At 41.5% G+C, this 21,757-nt stretch overlaps 1 protein-coding gene across 3 annotated transcripts in view; it reads left to right on the top strand.

Moving 5' to 3' along the window:
- The window catches only part of PPP1R9A (protein phosphatase 1 regulatory subunit 9A), a 782,694-nt gene that overhangs the window by 473,430 nt on the left and 287,507 nt on the right, over positions 1-21,757 (top strand). For all 3 annotated transcript variants that reach the window (XM_086941937.1, XM_086941939.1, XM_086941938.1), the window contains exon 6: positions 3,308-3,443. In XM_086941937.1, coding sequence (XP_086798063.1) covers positions 3,308-3,443 — 136 coding nt within the window. The remainder of the gene's footprint in view (positions 1-3,307; positions 3,444-21,757) is intronic.

Here is a 21,757-nt window from a genome sequence, read left to right as displayed (position 1 = left end):
GTCTAGGAAAAAGGATAATGTTTCCAACGCCTGGTCTTGGGGGATCTGGGTATATAAAGACACGACGTCTAATGTCACGAGCAGTTGTTTTGTTTCATCAAATTGTACTGAGGCAATTCTATTGAGGAATTGCCGTGGTGTCTTTTAAATGGGCTGGAATGTCTTCGATGAAAGGTTTTAAAAAGAAGTCAATATACTTGGCTGCAGGTTCAATCAAAGAATTGCAGCCTGACACTATTGGTCGGCCTGGGGGGTCAGTTTCACTTTTATGCAGTTTGGGCAATACGTAAAAGGCTGGTATCCTGGGGTTCTTATTCTGCAGAAATGTACATTCTTTAGACCCTTAACAAACTACAAAGTCCAGACTCCCGAGCGGCAGGCTCGTGAGGAAATAGGAACTAACACGCCCCGCCTTGAGCTTCGCTGACGCTTGTCAGACAGGGACAGAATCGCTTGTCTAACGGAACCCACAACCGCCCGGTAAGACCACAAACTGACTATGCTACCGTAAGCGCCACATCAGAAGGGCGTTTCATGTACTAATGCGTCCGCATGATTTCCACTTCCAGGAGGTGACACGAAGACCCGCAATTGAAGTAGTGAACGATGACCTTAACTCGAGACCACCGAATCAACTAACCCGGGGTAAGTGATTAACGGTGTCAGTTCAGTTTAAAAAGCCGATCCCTTGTCTAATGGTCATTGTTAAACGTGGTCCCGTTCTGATTACATCATAGGGACTGAGGACACGAGTGCTTCTTACGGTTGAACCAATTGAAGGGCCGCAATTTATATACCTCGAAAGATTTTTTGCACGAACTACCGAGTATTCACAGTAAATCACTTTATTGGAGCGTCAAGTGTAATACAGCGATTTACTACTCTACACATGTTGTGACCTAAGCACTTTCTATTCTCCTTCTCCTTTTTTCAGTGTTGTATATGTGTGACACATGGATTCTGGCATACATGGATTGTAGTCATGAGCTGGAGAACTGAAGGTAGGGTAGCGACTAGGGGGTCGTCAATTAGACCTAAGGCCACAGGTCATGTTGAAGTTGAGTTAGCCTAAAAATATGTTGTTTTGTTGTTTTTTGTAGATAGTTATTGGTCCTGAGGAGAACCCATAAACCAGACGGGGTTCGAAACGCGTCGACTGACCTGGTCCCTGAACACATAGAAATTATCTGTGTATTTAGGAAAACATTTCCCTTGTAAAAATTGGATTAATTGAAATCTGCAACACATGATACATTGGTTGTTTAATCATACATGTGGATGTGATAAAGGGACCCTTTTCCATTTTTTGTCTTTAGGATGGATGTTTGTATGAATGTGATATGAATGTGGAATTGGCCAAGTGTATGGTGATGTAATTGTTTTAGCATGCCCTCATCATCTTTCTTTCACAAATGTGTGTTTATTTATTTTGTATGTATTGAAATGCACAACTAAAAATATTGTCCTTTGAAAAAACAATTGAAAAATTAAAGGAATATTGAATAATGTGCGTTGGACTAAATTGCAATCCTTAAAGCATAATTTCATGTTTTCCTTCATGAAATGACCTTAAATAGTTGAACAGTAAGTCTCAGTATTGGCAATCGTTTTGTTCTCTTATCTTTTTCATTGAGTCCATGTGAAGGCAACAAGTGTGCTCTATATGTTTTTTAAGAATCATCAGCTGCTTTTTTTCCACCATCCTATATACCATCACCATCGGCTGCATGGAACTTGTCTTGTAGCAGTATTTCGGGACATTTGTTTGCTTGGGTATTGATATGGAACCCGTGGTGTACTCTTAGGGGCAGAAAGGAGAAGCTCCTATTGCTTGTTTGCCCCAATATGTTGGAGCACTTACCTCGTTCGAAGCAGATGGAAATGTGTGGCGCAGGAAAACTTCACAGTGAGTGGGTTATGTAATATTTTTACTGCTCAGCACCATTAAGAAACATCTTTGGACATTCAGTAGCAATGCCTCGGGCTGTAACTCTGTAATAACATGCATCAAGCTGTAATATTCTAAATGTCTACTGAAGCGGTTTGCTGTTGGAATTGGATTGCGGTAATGACTGGAAGTGTCTCGCCGCCTAAACCCAGGGGCGGTTCTAAATAAGGTAGAAATGCGATCTGGTGATGGTATTACTTTTCGGCCTGGGCAACAGTCTGTTGCACTTGCATAATCTTACATAATGTGGTAATTTCACGTTACGCCAGTCACACAAAATTCTCGAAATTACAGTGCTACACCACATAATTACGCGCAGTTCTAGTAAAATGTAATGCATGGGAACAACATGAAAGGCCAGCACTTTAGTGGATGCTGTTAGTTGGGCTTCAGTTTTGCTCTTCTCTGGACACAATATCTAATGTTGCTCTACAATATACTGGAAAATCCAAGTTTTGCATTTTGCATCCTTTCCCCAAGTTTCGAGTAATTCAGCAGAAGCAAATTCAGCCAATTTTGCATATAGCTATTATTGGCTCCGCCGTGTCTGACACATTTACCATCCTGTCCTTGATAAGACTTTGAAGGGGAAATGTGATGCTTTGCAAAGCAGGGGTATTTGGTATCAACTTGGGGCCTACTATTATTGCTCAATCTTTTGGATTGACCAATGAAAGCGTATCAAAGAGATCCCACCTTGTTCTGTAGTCTGTTGTTTTCTACCTACATTTGCACTCTGCAAATATGTTTATATAAATACATACATTTAACATACCTGTGGTGCGAGTGACCTCTAAATTTCCTAAGGTAACTCATACTCTCGAACAAAGGTGTTGAGCATTCATGAATGTATACAGGGATCAGGACCAATTGAAGTATGCAGCAGGGGTGGCAACATTATGTGGCAGGAGGGTAGAGTAAATAATGCAGCATGAAAAGACAAATTATGCAGCATAATGCGGCACATTTTGTGATGGTATTAATTCATTATTTTGCCAGTTGTACACTGGGCATTGATTGCATTTCTTACTACCAGTTTAACACCCACATTTAGCAAAAAGCAAAAGAAGGGTGCCCACTCAACCTTTGCAAAGAGCCTTCCACTGCCCTGTAACATGTGTTGCTGCATTTTTAAAAACTTTTGAACTGTTAGAGCTAGAAACTAATTTTTTGGTCACAATTTCCAGATTATGCCGCAAATGATGGATTTTGTGGCAAATGTGGCAAATTTATAATTATAGGAAAAATGCCATGGCAACACAATCACATAATTCCAGTGACCATGACAATGATGCAGATACATTTGCTACTGTAATGTAACACAGGGAATATTTGTTATTTTTATTACATGTTATACAGATTCGTAATTGGTCGTGAAAAGCCAGGACAAATGAGCGAGGTGGCACAACTCATTAGTCAGACGCTGGAGCAAGAACGGCGCCAAAGAGAGCTGATGGAACAACATTACGCGCAGTACGACGCAGATGATGACGAGGTAAGACGCGCTACATCCGACCTATCCCTTCCAAGTCTTTTGATATTAGAAAAACAAAGGTAACCATCGGAAACTGTGTGAAAAGCCAGTCACTGTGTACAGTCTGCCACAACTAGAAAACAAGTATAAAGATTTGTAGAAAGGAAATTGAAGGAGATGGGACAGTCAATAAAAATCAAGTGAAGTCTTAAAAAGTCCTGATCAGATCTGAGCGTTTCACATTCAATGGTTTGCTAGGCCGACTTTTTCGAGAGATATACTAAGTGTTGATAAAATGGTGTAAACCCGAGACTCTTAAAATTCCTCCTTTGCGATATTTATACCAAGAACACTTACTTTCTGATAAAATCACTGCTATCAGTAGAGGTACTTTTTCAGTCTGCATGACTTAACTGAAAATACCAAAGCTAAGAAAGCTTCTCTTCCAGATATTTGACAGAAATGTCAGCCTCAAGCCAAGTTCCAGAAGTAGATCTTCTACAGCTGTGTGACATAAAGTGAGCTCTGCAAGTGCTAATTTAAGACACATCTGTGTTTTGGGCTGTCTGGTGCCTTAAATATTTGAAGAACTGGGGTAGCATTATGTTACCACCTTAAATGATGGTAACAGATTACTTGGATTTTTTAAGGCATGGGCTGCTTTTGGCCAGGAATGTAGCCTCGTTTGTTGAGCAGGCTAGTAAACAATCGAACAAGAAACATCATAATGACACAATAAAACATAATAAATGTTATGTTACTCCTAATTGGTATAGCACACAACTCACTTCTGAAGGAGTATCTTGGCGCTTTGCTATTCACAACAAAAATGCACTTTAGAACATCCACTTCTTTAACAACTTCTTAAACTTCCTAAAATCGGAATATGTACGAATAGTAAGTTTGTTCCAATGGAATGGGACCAAGTAAAAGAAAGATCTGCCACCAAATATGGAGGTGCGTATGCGTGGAATCTTCAGAAGGGCTTTATTTTGTGGACCTGAGCAATCTGGTGGGATGATTGTAACAAAACAAAGTCTAGAATGTGGATAGGCAGGAAGGGACTTGTTTAGTGCCATATGGGTCAGACAGCATAGCTTACAGATTGCTCGTTTTCTGATGGGAAGCCAATGAAAGGTTCTTAAAATAGGTGCAGAAGAAAGGATGTGAGGGAAAGTTACAAATTATCCGAGCAGCTTTATTCTGTACATCTTGCCGTTTGGATAGAAATTGTCATTAGCTGCCACTAACAGTGCATTCGTAGTTTAAGCATCTAGTAATTAGTGGCTCGACAAAAGTTTTTCTTGAGTTGGATGGGAGCCAACGTAAAACCTTCTTTAAAAGCTGCATTGTGGCACAGCTAGGTTGCATTAACTTGGTCTTTCATGGATAACATCTGGTCAGTCTTTATACCAAGATTTTCACCACCTGTTTAGGGCAGGGGGCTGGATCGAATTCTTTTGGCCACCAGTTAGCCGACCAAATCTCCTGTGCTTTGCCAAAAAGCACAATCTCAGTTTTTCGCCCTTTAGCTGAAGGCAATTGATGGTCATCCAAGCATTGATTTCCTTCAATAATAATAATAACCCACATTTGTAAAGCGCACAATCACCCGTAAGGGTCTCTAGGCGCTGGGGGCCGTCGGGAGGATTAAGCAAGCTATTGCCCAGAGTCACATGGTGGTGGGCTAATCTACCGCTGGTGCCGGGAATCGAACCGTTGCAACTTGCAAACTGAGATTCATCAGCATAGGATACAACCTCAAATCCACATGATCTCTCAATTTGTACTAGAGGCACTACATTAATAGGAACCTTGTGGGACTCCTTTGTTGATTGACATTGTTCTCGATTTGAAGGAGTCAAAACAGATGGTTTGGGTTCGACTGTCAAGAAAATCCATGAGCCAATGTTGCGCACTGCAGTATACTCCTGCCTCATGTAGTCTGCAGATTTGGATTGTGTGTGAGACCGTATCAATGGCAGTGGATAGGTTTAGTAGTACCAACATGACCGGCGTACCTGCCTCCTGTGATAGTCTGATGGTATCAGTGACTGTCACCAGTGCAGTCTCTGTGCTATGTAGTGCTTTGAAAACCCAATTGTGAGTGGTCTAAGATCTAATGTTCTTCTAGGAAGGTTGCCAGCTGTTTGTTGATAAAACTTTCTAGAATATCTCCTAGCAGAGGCTGAGGCTAGTGAGAGAATTAGGAGGCATATTATCAAGAAGCGGCGTTAAAATTATCGCCCCTTTAGCGGTATGAAACTGCCGCTTAAGCGGCAATAATGGGCTTGATAATATGCCCTTGTGAATTCCCATAAAAGCCCATGTTCTGGTGTGAACATGGGCTTCTATTGGAATTCTCAAGGGCATATTATTTAGCCCATTATCGCCGCTTTAGCGGCAGTTTCGTGCCGCTAAAGCGGCAATAGTTATAACGCCCTTCTTGATATTATGCCCCTTAGAGTGCTATTACTGATGGTGCAATGAAATTGGCAAAGAGGTTATCCTTGGAAGACATAGGTCCAAAGGACGACCTGATTTTGCTAGGCCCAATATCTTTTGCATCTGCTCCAGACAGCATGGCTCAAATGTCTTCAAAACATTGATTATATTCGGGGAGGCTGGCTAGGATCAAATTCCATCTCAGGCAATTTCAGGTTGATTAGAAAGTTCTTATAGACGATGTTAATCTTTTCTTCAAAAGATTTCTCCAGCGAGTCGCATCATTTTTTAGAGGAAAGGATAGTGCGAGTACATGCTAGAGGTTTTACAAAGTTGTTCAATGATTTGTGTAGTTCTTTTATGAAATTTCCAGCTTGGTCAATAGTTAAAGTTTGGTAGGTCTTACGAGCTGCTTTAATCGTATTGTTGTAACTGTTCAGCAGCAACCTACAGGCTTTTGTATCAGTAGATGATTTGGTTGAACTCCGCCTTCTTCAAGCCATTTGCATTTTAACTTTTCCAAGAGCAGATGTTTTGTGTACTAGGGTCTTGGCTTCTAGAAGAAGCACATGGAAATGTTTTAAAAGGGCCATTTGATTAAACGTTAGTGTGAGGGAGTCGTGGTAAGCAACCAAAGCAGTGTTAATATCAGTGTGTGAGGTGACTGTGAAAGTCCTGTAGATCTTATTTATTTATTTATTTATTTATTCATTTATTTTATGACATTTGATTAAGCGCGAACAAATGCCCGTGGGCGTCTCGGCACTGCAACATCTGCCAATAATTCTCCTGCTGCAGAAAGTGTGTTCCGGTGTTACTGGTTAAACAGCCAGGTCTTTAGCTGTTTGCGGAAGGACCAAAGAGTAGGGCTGGTCCTGATTGACTGGGGTAAGGTATTCCACAATTTAGGTGCCGAGACCAAGAACCTTCGGTCTCCCCAAGAAACAGTTTTGGTCCAAGGGACCACTTGATCGTTGAGGGTGGTAGATCGGAGCGATCTGGATGGGCAATAGGGGATCAGTTGTTCTTTAAGAAACGAGGGTCCTTGTTTATGCAGTGCCTTATATACAATGCAGAGAGCTTTGAACTTAATCCTGCGTCCGACGGGAAGCCAGTGTAATTTTCTGATGGTGTCGGTCGCAGACTTGTATTTGGGGATTCTGGCGAGTAATCTTGCTGCTGAATTTTGGACGGTCTGCATTTTTTTGATAACCCTGACCTGAACGTTTGCAAAAAGACCATTACAGTAGTCCAAAGTGGACAGCACTTAGAATTGGAAGAGGGTGGAACCGTCTTCCAAGGGCGTCTTGTTCTGCTAGCTTCTTTGTTGGGCTTGGAAGATGCTTTATTACATGAGCTATGAAATTTGATCACATAATGGTGTGACCATATGATAATGAGTGAGAGTTTACTTGTTACTCCCATTGAATTAGTAAAAATAAGGTCAAGGGTATGTTCTCCCTTATGAGTGGGTCCTGTCACTATTTGTTTGAGCTCTAACATTTCTATGTCTGCTAAGAGTTGGATTACTCCTGAGTCCTCAGTGTTTTCTCCATGGATATTAAAATTACCCGAGAGTAAGAGTTTTTTGGCAGCCAGGATGTGAGGTGCAATATAGTCAAATAATGCCTGGCTGAAGTTTTTCTACGCACCAGGTGGGCGGTAAACCAACGCCCCCCTCTAGCAATCATTGGTGGAGATTGAGATTTTAAAAATGCACATTTCAACACAGCAAACACAGCAATAAACAATAAATATTAATAAAGAAATAAACAACAAAGCAATAAAGCACAACACAGCAAAACAGTAAAAAAAAAGAATGCAACACATTCATAGTAAAACAACACACATTGTAGTTGCAGCACAAAAACAAAGTAGAACAATAACCAAAAGAACACATCCCCAACACGACAAATTGCCATGCAGCAAATATGCACGCAAACATTCTTGCCACACATTCCCACCTCCAGAACCTGCTTTCATTAGATGTTAAAAGGTGTGTGGAGCAAGCACTGCCTTAATTTACCATCAAAGGCAAAAATGTTTTGCGATCCTTGCCACCAGGTTTCAATGAGTTCCTATAGCCAGGGCTTGGACTTCTGAATTAGAATATTTAAGATCCCATCTCATAGTGATGTCCACCTCTGACCTGTCGCGCTAAGTGGTGCATCTTTGCTACAGTCCATGGTGTGCCTATGGAAGGTGGTTTCCACAGAATGTGATTCTAGTCCTTACTACAGAACATACATTTACCTAACTGATCTTTAAATTTCTTGACAAACCTCTTACTTTCTTCTTTTAACTTGTGGACCAGTATTGTGAAAAGCAATAAAACAAAATGCCAGTGTGCTTTTCATGCATTTCTGTACTTGCTTACCCCTGTGCATTTGATGACAATATATTATAACTGTTAAACCATGGCTTTACATTTCAATATAACACGTAGTGAAACAAGTGATTTGCACATATCCTCTTTATTTTCTGATTTAATTCCTCCATTCCGTCTTCCATTTTTATAAGATGGCTTGGGGCCCGAATAGAAGCACAGTTAGACCTGAAACCATCTCTTTTTGTATATATTACCTTATCATAGTATACAAATTCTTTCTGCAACTGAGATATTACTAGAAACTTTTCTCACATTATTGTGAGCATTGAGGCATTGGAAGACTCTATGTGGTTACTTGCAGTCATTTCGGAGTTGATCTTAAAATAGCACAGGAGGCCCAGTTTTTGGTGTGATTGTGACGAGGAGAGACATTGCTACACAGTGTATAGACGGGATAGACTATAACTTATAGGTGAGTATAAATAGCAGCTCAGCAGCCGAGAAGACCATTCATTTGACCGAATGGTGATCCCAAAGAGCGTAAGATTTGGTTCCCTTCGTTCACTAGTTTTGCACTCCAGGACAGCCGACTTCTGCAATGTGAGAGTTCAGAAATTGAAAGCCAATGACAACTTGGCAGCCATGTTGACTGCTACCCATTTTACTGCTGTGGTTTTTGTTTCAATTTACCTTATGGGCATTATTTCATTCTGTTATTTACTTGAGTAATTTAAACAGATTTGATGGAAATGTTTGAGCCAACACCTCTTGGCAACTCCAAATCTTGCTAGATAATTTCAGGCTTAGTTTATTTGATTGGCAAAAAACGACCAATCGTTACAAAAACAAACCTGCATCAATCAGTTAACACTTTCAACCAAGTCACTGTACTGGACATTTGTGCACACTGAAATGGTATACAACTATCTGCTCAATAAACATCACATTTCCTCAAAGGGTCATTTGTGCTATTACAGCAAAATATGCCAGACTTCTTTTTATTCGGGCATGCTGCTGCCTTTACTGTTACATACTCTTCAGTAGAGCAGAAGAAGAATTTTACTTGTGTTGGGCCTACTTCAAATCATTTCAGTTGTATAGAAAAGGAATACATTCACACATTCTCTGAAACCTTTCTGTGTTTCTTATTGTGTCAGACCTGTTGATTGGACCAGTGAATTCGAGATGCTCTCCCTTCCCAACACAAAGTAGAGCAATTGTATCCTTCATTGAGTTGAGCTTGTTGCAAGGTAGTCTCAATAAACCTCCTTTCGAGGTTACTATTTACAAAACAATGAGGTTCTGCAATGTTCCTTCAAGCAAGGGCCTATCAACTGTGCATAGTTTATTCTATAGCCCTGCAATGTTATTGCTGATTATTCTAGATGAGGACAATAGAGAGAGATCCAGTGAGAATTATGTTAACTAATTCTTTATTAGAGTGTACACAAAATATTTTTCAGCACTAGCTGTTAGTTTACTGGGAAGATACAAACAGACTGAGGACATGGTCATATTAGTCTGTCTTTGCCATTGTTGTTGGGGAACCTATGTGCCAAGCTTCCTTGACTCAGCCTGAAAGCAAATAACCAGCCCACACTGTTAGCCCCCCACCCTCAGATTATGTATACAAGAACCCCAGGTATAGTTCTGCTCTATTGCAACTCAACTGTGAGGTGAAGCTTATGTTCCTAGGCACAGCCAACTTCAAGACCCATACCAGGATATATTGCCTAGAGATACCTATCAAGTAAAAAAATAAAGATGGAAGGAAATACCTGAGCCATTCTGTGTCATTTCAGAAGGAGATGAAACACATGCAAATGAGTACTGGTGCAACCCTAATGGAAGAGTCTAGTCCTAATTTTTGGGCCACAACCTCACTGCACAGGAACACAAGCCATATTTTATGAATGTATTGTACCTTATCGGTGAAGAGAGAAATGAGTCACCAGAGATAGCAAGCGTGGGAGTCATGGCCAGACGTATCTCTTTCACCTTAGCAGTCTGACTGAAGCAGCAAAAAAGTGATGGCTGTTAGTGTTTCGGTCCAAGCTTTCAGGTGCAGGAAAATCATCTGTTTATCATTCCATATAATCTTTTTTTATCTTGATCATGTTGTAGAACAGGCTCAACCATATTACTATAAGGCTTGACCCTACACCAAAGTAGCAGTCCAGCTAAAAATTTCTAGTCCATGTTCTATTTGTCCTCATGCAACCTTCAAGATCATTCAACCTTCCTGGTGGTATGCAACCTATGGCACATTGCCAGAGGAGCAAAGGCTTGGCCTACACAAGCCACGGTGAAACAATAAAATAGCGTGGGTGGGAATGCTTGAGTTGGCTCCTTTTGACCTCTGGTAAGTCACTTGGGTAGCACTCATGCGTGTCTTAACACCTTGGGATTCCGATAATGTTTTTAATTCCATTATTTTTAGACTATCTCTGCTATAAAAAAAAATAATTAATGATCAGAAAAGTCACTAGGGGCCAGATGTAGGTAAATCTCATTTACCGATTCATAAATACCGAATTTTACCGATTCGGTATTTATGAATCTGTAAATGAGATGTAGATAAAAATTCGTTTTTTTTTACTGAATCGGTAAGATTCGGTATTTACCGATTCGGTAAATACCGAATCGGTATTTGCTATTGAATCCTATGGGCCTTGAAACCCATAGGATTCAATAGCATATACTGATTCGGTATTTACTGAATCAGTAAAAATACCGATTTGCTAAGGGGGACAGGGTGTCACTTTGACACCCTGTTGCACCCCTGTAACTGGCTTTTGCGCCATGTGGCACACAGACATGCCATTAGGACATGTCTGTCTGCCACATGGCACAGGTGTACATGCACAGATGTGCATGTACACAGGAATTCGTAATTTACCATGCAATTGTATTGCATGGTAAATACCGAATTCTAAAGGCCCGGTAGCACTTTTAGAAGTGCTACCTACATCGCAAAATACAATTTCGGTATGTTTACGGAATGGTAAATTTTCCGAATCGGTAAAATGTACAGAATCGGTAAATTTACTGATTCAGTATTTTACCGATTCGGTAAAATTACCGAAAATGTACGTTTTTTTAGCCCCTACATCTCCATAGCCCTTTACCGGTCGGAAACGGCCGAAAATCGGTATTTTCGGCCGTTTTCGACCGGTAAAGGGCTACCTACATCTGGCCCTAGATCTTGTCTCAAAGAAGGGTATATCTGGAATATCTAAGTCAAGGTAATTCTGCACAGAACCCCCAAAAATACAGTTATATTTGGGCCGTTGTTGACCTCCTCTGTTAGATGTAGCTTTCCTAGCCGCAGTGAGACTAGCACCCAATTTGGACATATGCTCAGTTCATGAAGACTCATAATAATGCTTGATACAACTGTTGTTAACTACTAGGAACTCCTCTTGATAGTATTCCATTCAGTCTTTGAGTTGTATCAAATAAGGAATCCAATCATATGAAACTTAGTCTGAACTCACCTCAAAGAAGAAGTCTAGTCACATTTTCAGGGCTGCATCTTTTGTGTGCAGGAAGAAGAACAATAGCAAATGTATTATTATTATTATTATTATTATTATTATTATTATTATTATTATTATTATTATTATTATTATTATTATCCTTCATTAGAGTTCATGAGGGAGGGGCAGTTTGAATTTGTCAAGCACAGTAAGTGCCATACCTATTTCTTGACATTCCTGTCCTATTTCGCAGAAAAGCGGTTTATCAGAGAGCATGAGCAAACACTGACAACTCCTCTAGGTAGCATTCCATTCCACTATGTTAACTTAGTGGCATTTTCTGGTGATGCTATGAAATAAACACATATAGTAAATATAGTGAGCGACCCAATATACCTTTGGGGGCTTGTAGTAGAATGGGTGAATTTGCCTCCAAAGGAGTTTATTTTAGAAATTGTATTTAGTTGGTTGTGCAAATAGATTCAGGTAACTTAATAATCTTGAGTGAAATTAATTTCAGTGAATCAGATAAACAAACATATAATTAAGACTAAATAAGCATGACAATACTTAACATTAAAACAATAACCAATAGACATGTGTATAGGCAAAATAGTAGATTTTATCAAAATTGAATCATAAAGGGAAAAATACAATACAGATAAATATATGTACAAAACAGGAATACAGGAAGAATATCTGAAAACAAATCAAATTCTCTGTAAAGCCTGTAAACCGCTTATCCAAAATACAGACGTATAGATTCTCCTTTGGATAAAGCTGAAAGTCAACGTTTCGGTCTTTATGGGCAACTCTTTAAGACCATCATCAGGACAGAAGAAAATTAATATTGTAACTCCCTAAAGAGGCGATCACTGAAGTATCGTATGTCTCGAGCTCTGTTGGCATCAGTAGTATTACTTCAAAACGTATCTTGAATCGACAGCCACCGATTGATATGCTGAAAAAGGAGACGATTTGTAAAAGGACTCGGGCGGCGGACAGAGGTTAATCTTAAGAATAACGAAAAAGTAGGCAATTAAAGCTCTCTTCCTGGTTAGTCGCGCCTCACACACTTGTCAGGAGGGATCACAATGTGTTTTGAAGTCATCAAAATGAACGATGTGTAGGAATCCTGAGAGTTTGAATAGCGAGGTGTGCCAGCCGTCACTCTGCTTGCAGAGTGACGGCTGGCACACCTCGCTATTCGCAACATTGTGATCCCTCCTGACAAGTGTGTGAGGCGCGACTAACCAGGAAAGAGAGCTTTAATTGCCTACTTTTTCGTTATTCTTGAGATTAACCTCTGTCCGCCGCCCGAGTCCTTTTACAAATCGTCTCCTTTTTCAGCATATCAATCGGTGGCTGTCGATTCAAGATCCGTTTTGAAGTAATACTACTGATGCCAACAGAGCTCGAGACATACGATGCTTCAGTGATCGTCTCTTTAGGGAGTTACAATATTAATTTTCTTCTGTCCTGATGATGGTCTTAAAGAGTTGCCCATAAAGACCGAAACGTCGACTTTCAGCTTTATCCAAAGGAGAATCTATACATCTGTATTTTGGATAAGCGGTTTACGGGCTTTACAGAGAATTTGATTTGTTTTCAGATATTCTTCCTGTATTCCTGTTTTGTACATATATTTATCTGTATTGTATTTTTCTCTTTATGATTCAATTTTGATAAAATCTACTATTTTGCCTATACACATGTCTATTGGTTATTGTTTTAATGTTAAGTATTGTCATGTTTATTTAGTCTTAATTATATGTTTGTTTATCTGATTCACTGAAATTAATTTCACTCAAGATTATTAAGTTACCTGAATCTATTTGCACAACCAACTAAATACAATTTCTAAAATAAACTCCTTTGGAGGCAAATTCACTCATTCTACTACATGAAATAAACACACCACGATTGGTTGATTGATGCCTCGTACTCTTAAGTGATCAGACTTTGTCCACCATCTGTAAAGTATGAAAGTTTAGCCCACATACCTTCTGTACAGGAGCAGAAAGATCCTCTGTTTTGCTACTTTGAAAACTACAGAGGCGCTCTGTACCATTTCCATCTGCCAGCTGCCTCTCTTTCAATGATCAACATTTCCTCATTTTGTATTTCAGGATGTGTCCTACTCTGTTTCGCATTGTATATATATTAATTTGTATTCCTACTGCAATACAGTATTTGGTTATTACTTTACGTCTCTCTGTTGAGAAATCAATTGGCATAACAGTGCTTGCAGCTGAGACCACAGTTTCATTTATAACATTGGCAAAAAATGCCTTTCTATTGCTCCTTTCAGCAAGGAAACCGGTTCAAATACTTATCTGTTGACTATAAATATTAGCTATATATTTATTGAGGATGCAGTCAGACTTTCGCCCTTTGCACAGTACAGTCTTCTTTATTACTTGTCTCTGAGTCCAACCATCAAATTGTTTGACAGAGGTGACACTGCAGAGCTCCTGATGCTGGACCATAGCGCAGCTTTCGACACCGCATCCCACAACCTTTTACTTGAACGGTTATGGAGCCGAGGTGTCTGTCATAAGGGCTTGCAATGGTTTGCTTCTTTTTGGCAGAACTACACCTTTCAGGTGTCACAAAAACCTTTACAAAACCATGTTTTCTTCTGAAAACCTGAGCCCTCCCTGAGCCCTACTGTATTCAATCTGATTATTCGCCACCTGGCTGATATCATCTTGAGTTATTGTTTTAACATCATATGGTACGCCGATGATACTCAGCTGATTATCACTGTGTCTCCTGAATGCAGACAAGATGGCTGCTTTACTGAGGACCTGTCTGTCGGAGGTTGCTCAGTGGTGGACCTCAATAGTCTTGAACTAAATTCTCCAAAAGCAGAGGACCTTATCCTAGCCAAGCAGCCTTCGATTTGGTCTTCTGCCTGGTGTCCAGATTTGCTCGGACCGTTACCTGCCCTAAAGCCTAAGGGTTAAAACTTGCGCATTTCAATGCATAGCTCACCTTCGACGTTCAGATCACAGCTTTAGCGTGCAAGTGTTTTGAGATCCTAAAAACTGTAAAAAAGAAATCTCGCCCCTCTCCCTGAATCTGCCAGAAAGATAGCAGTCTAGACTCCAGTCATGTCCAGGCATGACTTTTGTAACATTCTGCCCTTGGGAGTCTCAAAGTATTGGCTGATGAGACTTCAGCGAATGCAGAATGAGGCAGCACGTTTGCTGTTGAATCTCCCCAGACGGGCTTCAATGGGATCAGCAGTTTCAAAACTACACTGGCTACCTCTGAAAAAGAGGATCTCTTCTAAGGCCCGGTGCTATTGGGATGTATGTCATTACAACGCATGCTTTTACAACGCATGCCATTACGACGCAACTTTTACAATGCAAGTTGTTACAACGACTTGCATTGGGGGGCGCTGGATAGTGAATAGTTTAATATACTATTCCAACTCCAGTCCCCGTGGATAGTAGGGAAGGTGTTGGATAGTAATTAAACTATTCCCTATCCTAAAGCGCCCTCCAGCGCAATTCGTTGTAATGACTTGCGTTGTAAAAGTTGCGTCGTAATGGTAGTGTGTTGTAAAAGTTGCGTTGTAAAGGATGTTTCCCGTGCTATTGCTACGGGGTCCTTATGAATAAGGGCCCTCGTTACCGGCCCTCCTTTGTTAAGCCCTATTCTCCTGCAAAGAACCTCAGAGCTACAGGGGCACGATTGGCTTGTATTCCCACTGTAAAGAGAGCTCGCATTGGGGGCTTCTCCTTCAATTTCTTAACAGCCAAGCTGTGGAACTCCCTTCCTGTTCAACTAAGGCAGGTGCAAATGGAATTACTGTTCCTCAAAAATGTAAAAGAAACCTAGCAGTTCAGGTTGGCTTAATTGTTTTCTTCAATTAGCTGCTATATTTTCAGCTCTCTAGATACTCCTCTAACACCAGAAGACTGGCAAGCCTGTTGTGCACTTACTGAACTCCTTACACCCAGTGGAAATGTACGTATAATACATTACAAATATCTGCACCAAACTTACCACACTCCATTTCATTTACACAAACATGGCTTGCGTGTGGATGCAAAATGTAAACGCTGCAGGACAGACCAGGTCGAATTTATGGACCTAGCGTGGTACTGTGATAAAGTGAAACTCTACTGGGAGCTAGTGGTCCAGCTACTAAGTGCAATCCTGAATTGCAAAATAGACTGTAAACCACAATTATGTTTGTTGGGCCATTTAATGCATTTGAGATCTGCCAAGAAAAAGCTGCCCGCTATAATGTTACTCTTGGCAAAACGAAGAGTGGCCATACATTGGGACAGCAGGAAGAAACCCACAGTAACGCGTTGGATACTGGACTCCATCTATTGTAAAGACAATTTTCTGTTATATGCAGAAGAACTGCTCACAGCTGCCAAACCTTCTAGTTTCAGGGAACCTCTTACAAACTACTTACGTGAACATCTAGATATCCTTCAAGCTGATTCATATTTGCTATATATATTACTGTTATGTGTCGTCACTAAGATGTCTCATTGCTATCCTGAATATCACTAAGGGGCCCATTAGGATGTCGGGCGGATTGCCCCCGCCAGGCTGGCGGTAGCCACCTGGGACCTGGCGGGGGCAATCCGCCCGACATCCTCTCCAGAATTCCCCCCCCTGCCATATTAGAATGGCGGGGGGACCGCGGCGGACGGAAAGACCGTCCGCCGCTTTTCCCCCCCAGTCGCAAGGCGACCAGAGCGGACAAGGGTTTCTATGGTGGCGGTGTCTGTCAGACACTGCCTGCCATATTAGGATGCCTTTTTTCTAATGTCTTTCCGTGGCGGCATTGAAAGGCATGCGGTCTTCACTCTGAGGGCCCCCAGAGTGAAGGAGGGGTGGGGGTTGCACACGGGGGGTACCTGTGCATTCATTTGCATAAACAAAGCCTGGACTGTTCCCATTCAGACAATGATTGCCTATGGCCTAACACTTAGGGGCTCATTAGGATGACAGGCAGACTTTGTCCGCCCGCCATCCTGTCGGAATTCGGGACCGCCCGCCATTAGGGCAGGGGTCCCGTGGGGGGTATTAGTATGTGCCCGCCACAATGGCGTGCACATCCTGCATTTCTAGCATTGTGGCGGGCGGTGCTCTCTGCAACGCCCACCACAATGCCATAAATGCATAAATGCATTTGCATAAACAAAGTGGCAGACACCGGGCGGTGCCTGACGCTTTGTTTATGCAAATGCATTTATGCATTTATGGCATTGTGGCAGGCGTTGCAGAGAGCACCGCCCGCCACAATGCTATAAATGCAGGAATTGGCCGCCACTGTGGCGGGGACATCCTAATACCCCCCATGGGACCCCTGCCCTAATGGCGGGCGGTCCCGAATTCCAACAGGATGGCGGGCGGACAAAGTCCGCCCGTCATCCGAATGAGCCCCTAAGTGTTAGGCCATAGGCAATCATTGTCTGAAGGATGTATAATGCACGATGGACTTGGTATTGCACACGAATATGGTTTGTTTTATTTAATGTAAACCCCATAAATAAAATGTAAAAAAAAAAATATATATATATATATATATATATATATATATCTATATATATATATAGATATATATATATATATATATATATATATCTATATATATATATAAATATATATATATAAATATATATATATTCACTGAAAAAACCATAGGTTTCACACCAGTTATAGTTAACTGGAAATTGTACTGACATAAAACCATTGAAATTCCCACGTTATAGTTAGTTGGACTCACTATAACTTGCGCGTGCAATATACTGCTGATGACGTCACATATTACATCACTCATGACATGGTCAGTGACATCACTCATGACATCATGACAGCTATAAAATGTAATATTTTTGAAAATGAATGAATCCTATATTTTATTTATATTTAAAAAAAATTTTTAATGTACATATATTTTTTTAATTTATTTTATTTTATTTTTTTACCCTGGAGCGCTCCCGGGGCGCGCTCCGGAGAGCGTCCCGTTAGCGCTATTGCCGCGAACGAAAACATCATCGTGACGTATTGCGTAGCCGCGTCCACGTGATACGCATGGCGTAAGCGCACCCGGAAGCACTCGAGCGAATACGGTCACGCAACGTAAACATGTGACGCGCTTACGTGACCCGCCCGGGGGAGCGCCGGGAAGCGCGTCGGTCATGTGACCTGAAAATAACACTTTTAATTGGTGCAGAACAGTTTTGGTTTCATAATGATGAAATCCCTGGTTTTGTGACCTGAAAATAACACTTCTCATTGGTCCAAAACAGTTCTTTTTTCCAAATGATGAAAGACCCCACCTTTTTTCCTTATTCTGACTTTGTCCTTTGACTGAGGAAGACCTGTTTCAACAATACAGAGAACTATTTTGTACTTTCAAATAGCTACTGTAGCAGCAACAGCTGGAGCATCTGCACCACCACCACCACCACCAAGAGGACCACCACAACAGTACATTGGTGGTCAAGAAGAGGAGGAGGAGGAAGAGGAAGAGGAGGAGGGGAGAAGATGGCTGCCTGAACAGAATACCCCATACTAGCCCAAACCACACATTGTTTGGGAGTTTTTTTCAATCCCAGAGGGGAAGAAAAAAGTCAATGCGGCCAAGGTAACTTGCCTAATCTGTGGCATGGAACTCTCAAGGGGCAACCCAAACAAAAAATATTCATTTGGTAACAATACCATGATTAGGCATATGACCCGCAAGCATCCAAACAACTATTCTGCTGCAGAGTTCTGGGAACTGGCCAGTAACCTCCCCCAGTCTTCAAGGACCACCTCCAAAAGAAAGCAACCCACTCCATTGGGACCAGAAACAACGGAGACAATGCCTTGTATTCAACAACGATTTGAAGATTTTAGAATTACATGCATTCATTGTGGCAAGCTGATCTCCTATGGGGAAAAGAGCGTAAAGCTCATCGTCCTTGCTGGTGACAATCACAATTGCCCCAAAAAACCCTAATTTTTTCAGTTTTTTGTTTTTTGCTCCAGTTGAGCCATTTTCAATTCCCTGTTTTTTGTTTCTCCCCATAAAAATAACAAAAAAAATAAAAAATAGTTCATAAAAGCCAAAAAAAGTACAAAATGTTCATAAAACACAAAAAATATAAAACAACAAAAAGAAGAAAAAAAACAGTTCTTTTTAGAACTACCTCCAATTTATAAATAAAGGCTAAATTTTTTTAAAACTCTGTCATTCTTCTTTCCCCATGGGCCGCTCCCCGTTCCGCTCCCCGGTGCGCGTACTGGGCGCTCCCCCCGGGGCCCTTTTATAACCTCACATCAAACCTAGGGGGTCAGGGGGGGTCTACTCTGCCCCCTTATGGTGTTTTCCCCCTTTGTTTTGGCCACCTCTTGTGTCTTGATCCTACCGAGACACAAGATGGCGGCCGCTCCGGACTGTTTGGAATGTTTACAGACACCCGAATGCCAATCAGCTTTCAGTGCGCACCTTGCGTGTCGCGCCTGCTGCGCTCCCCGGTGCGCGTACCGGGGCGCGGCCATAGATATATATATTTTTTTGAACCTAAATTAGGCAAAGGCACATCGGGCTACCAGTCCCTACAATTTTGCCAAGTTCGGTGGAAATCCATTCAGCCGTTCGGGCTAAAAGTGAGTTCGACCGCCCTATGGAAATTAACATGGGGAAAACACGTTTTGAGACCCCCCTTTTATCTCGGCCCCCGTTTCACGAATCCCCCCCCAAAACTTTCAGGGAAGGACTGGAGCTCGACGAGTCAAATTTGAGGAAATTTTCAGGCAGATTCGTCAACCGATGCCAAAGTTATTCCAAATAGAATTTTGAGATTTTGCATTGAAAAAAATCCTAACTATAACTACCTACTGGCGACCGCCAGTAGGTAATATAAATATATATATATATATTTTTTTTTTTTTCCAGATCTCTGGAAGGTAGGAAGGTGACCTAGCGCTGGGACACTTTGGCAGAAGTAACTATGCACTTTGCAAATTACTTTATTATTATTTTATTATCTCATCTAAAGTTTTTTCTGTAGTGTAAGATTAACTTAGCATGGCTTCCATCTTCTTCTGTATGGTATGGTGTGTTGTGGATATGGTGTTTTTTTGGCATTGCATACAACCAATCAGGATGTAAGTAGGCCTTACCTTTTCTTATGCTCATATCCTCAGTTAGAAACACAAAAAGCGATGGTTGGAATACTTGAGCTAATCCAGGTCATCGTATGTTTGTGTCTGCTCAGTCCCTTTAGACAGTGACCAGCTTTATGAAAAGTCTTAGTCCTGCCCTAATAGGAACAGTCTAGCTCAAACTACTCAACCAGATTTCCTCCAAATAGGAACAAAAGCAAACCCCAGGCCTAGCTGGGTAGTTCAGACTGGACTGTTCCTACTGGAGAAGGGTCAAGATTGATTTGCATAAGGCTGATGTGAGTGGGTAATGCTGATATCAAGTCAAAGACTCCTAAAATTATAGGAAGCATATTATACTGGTACCCACCATGCAGGAGTGTGCTGAGCTATGTGCCAGGAATCAAGACTTGTGCAAGCCCCCCCCTCCATCTGTTGGAAGCAGTGGTCTGCCTTCTTAAAACCTGAACTTTACCTAAGGATATTTTGGAGGGATGATAAAGTTAGTAGAGTGCCAGTATTTGAGGAAAGAGTATTTGTCACAGTGGATGCCCACCTGTAGTAGGCATGGGCCACTTTAAATACCTCGTAAGGTCATGGCCACTGTTTATTATGCTAAGACAGCTGACTGTTTACATGTGGTGCAAGTTGGAAAGTGTTAAACATTTCAGGGACGTTATGATTAAACATACAGAATACAAAACTGGCTCAGTTAAGACACAGTTATACATGCTTAATGCTGAAGGCAGGAAAAAATATAGAAGAATGAAAGAGAGCAATCACAATATCTGAAGTGTTGGAGATGCATGCTTGGATGAACATGGCCTGAGTTGTACGAAAGATAAAAGAAACCAGATATAAGTGGCCCATAAACAACAGAGAAAGGGAGCACGTTTTGGGAGAATAACAGTCCTTTTCAGTTGGGCACATGGAAAGTTTTTTATTTTATTTTGGAGGCTTAGAAACACCAGGACAAATAAGAGCTTGAGGAGGATAGGGTAGCAGCGGACACAAGGAGTGAATGGGACTGGTGACGGAGAGGTGGTACAAGAATTAATTACAAGAAGACAAAGGCCAAATATAGCCCACACACATAGGGAGTGACAAGTGAGTGTATGGAAGGAAGACGTGTGGTCATAAATATTGGAAGTAGGAAGAAGGGCCTCTGATATGAGGAGTGAATGATGCAGGAGGTAAAACAGAGGGACATGGACTATTCTACTGAATATGATGGAAGATTGAGTGAGTCACGGACATTGCCAGTGCAGGGTAGGCAGAGGAAGAGGGGGCATGAATTGGGTGGGAATACATAGATTGTCCACAGCCACAAGATTTGAAAGGATCAGGACACAGAAGAGCGGCCAATCAGGGTCCAGACCTCAGGAGTAAGAGGGATTGGTAGGAGGAGGAGGGGTCAGTGACTAACTGCAAGAGGAAAAGTTGGAAGAAAAAAGAGAAACAATTGACCTGGGGGTGAGCAGAGCATGATGAAGAACAAATGTAACATGCATGAGGAGCAAGTGTTCAGGAGTGCTGCACGTGACAGAGGTGGGGGGTCACCTCCTAGGGGTGAGAAATGTAATAGGGGGAAGAAGCTCATGTTGGGTTTGATCTAGTGACATGGGAAGAAACTGATCCTGAGGCACTAAGATTTAATAGGTTGGCAATAGGAGGGAGAGGGGCACATATAAAGAGAGTGATTGATGCATGGCAAGGAACAGGAGTACGAGACACTGGGAGCAAGGAGCATGGGAGGTAGGTGAGAGGTTAGAGACAGGGATGAAGGATGAAGGGAGGACACATGAAAAAAAGACAGTGACAGTGAGCAGGAGGATTAGAAGGAAGAGAAACAACAGCACATTTGGGGGGACTTCCATGCTAGATCCTTTAATATCTATGGAAACTGTTGCAGATGGCTCTTTAGGGGACATCCTTTTTCAAATGGCTCA

Source organism: Lissotriton vulgaris, chromosome 10 (genome assembly GCF_964263255.1).
Source record: "Lissotriton vulgaris chromosome 10, aLisVul1.2, whole genome shotgun sequence".
NCBI classification, from domain to species: domain Eukaryota; kingdom Metazoa; phylum Chordata; class Amphibia; order Caudata; family Salamandridae; genus Lissotriton; species Lissotriton vulgaris.
This window is presented reverse-complemented; position numbering and strand designations above follow the sequence as displayed.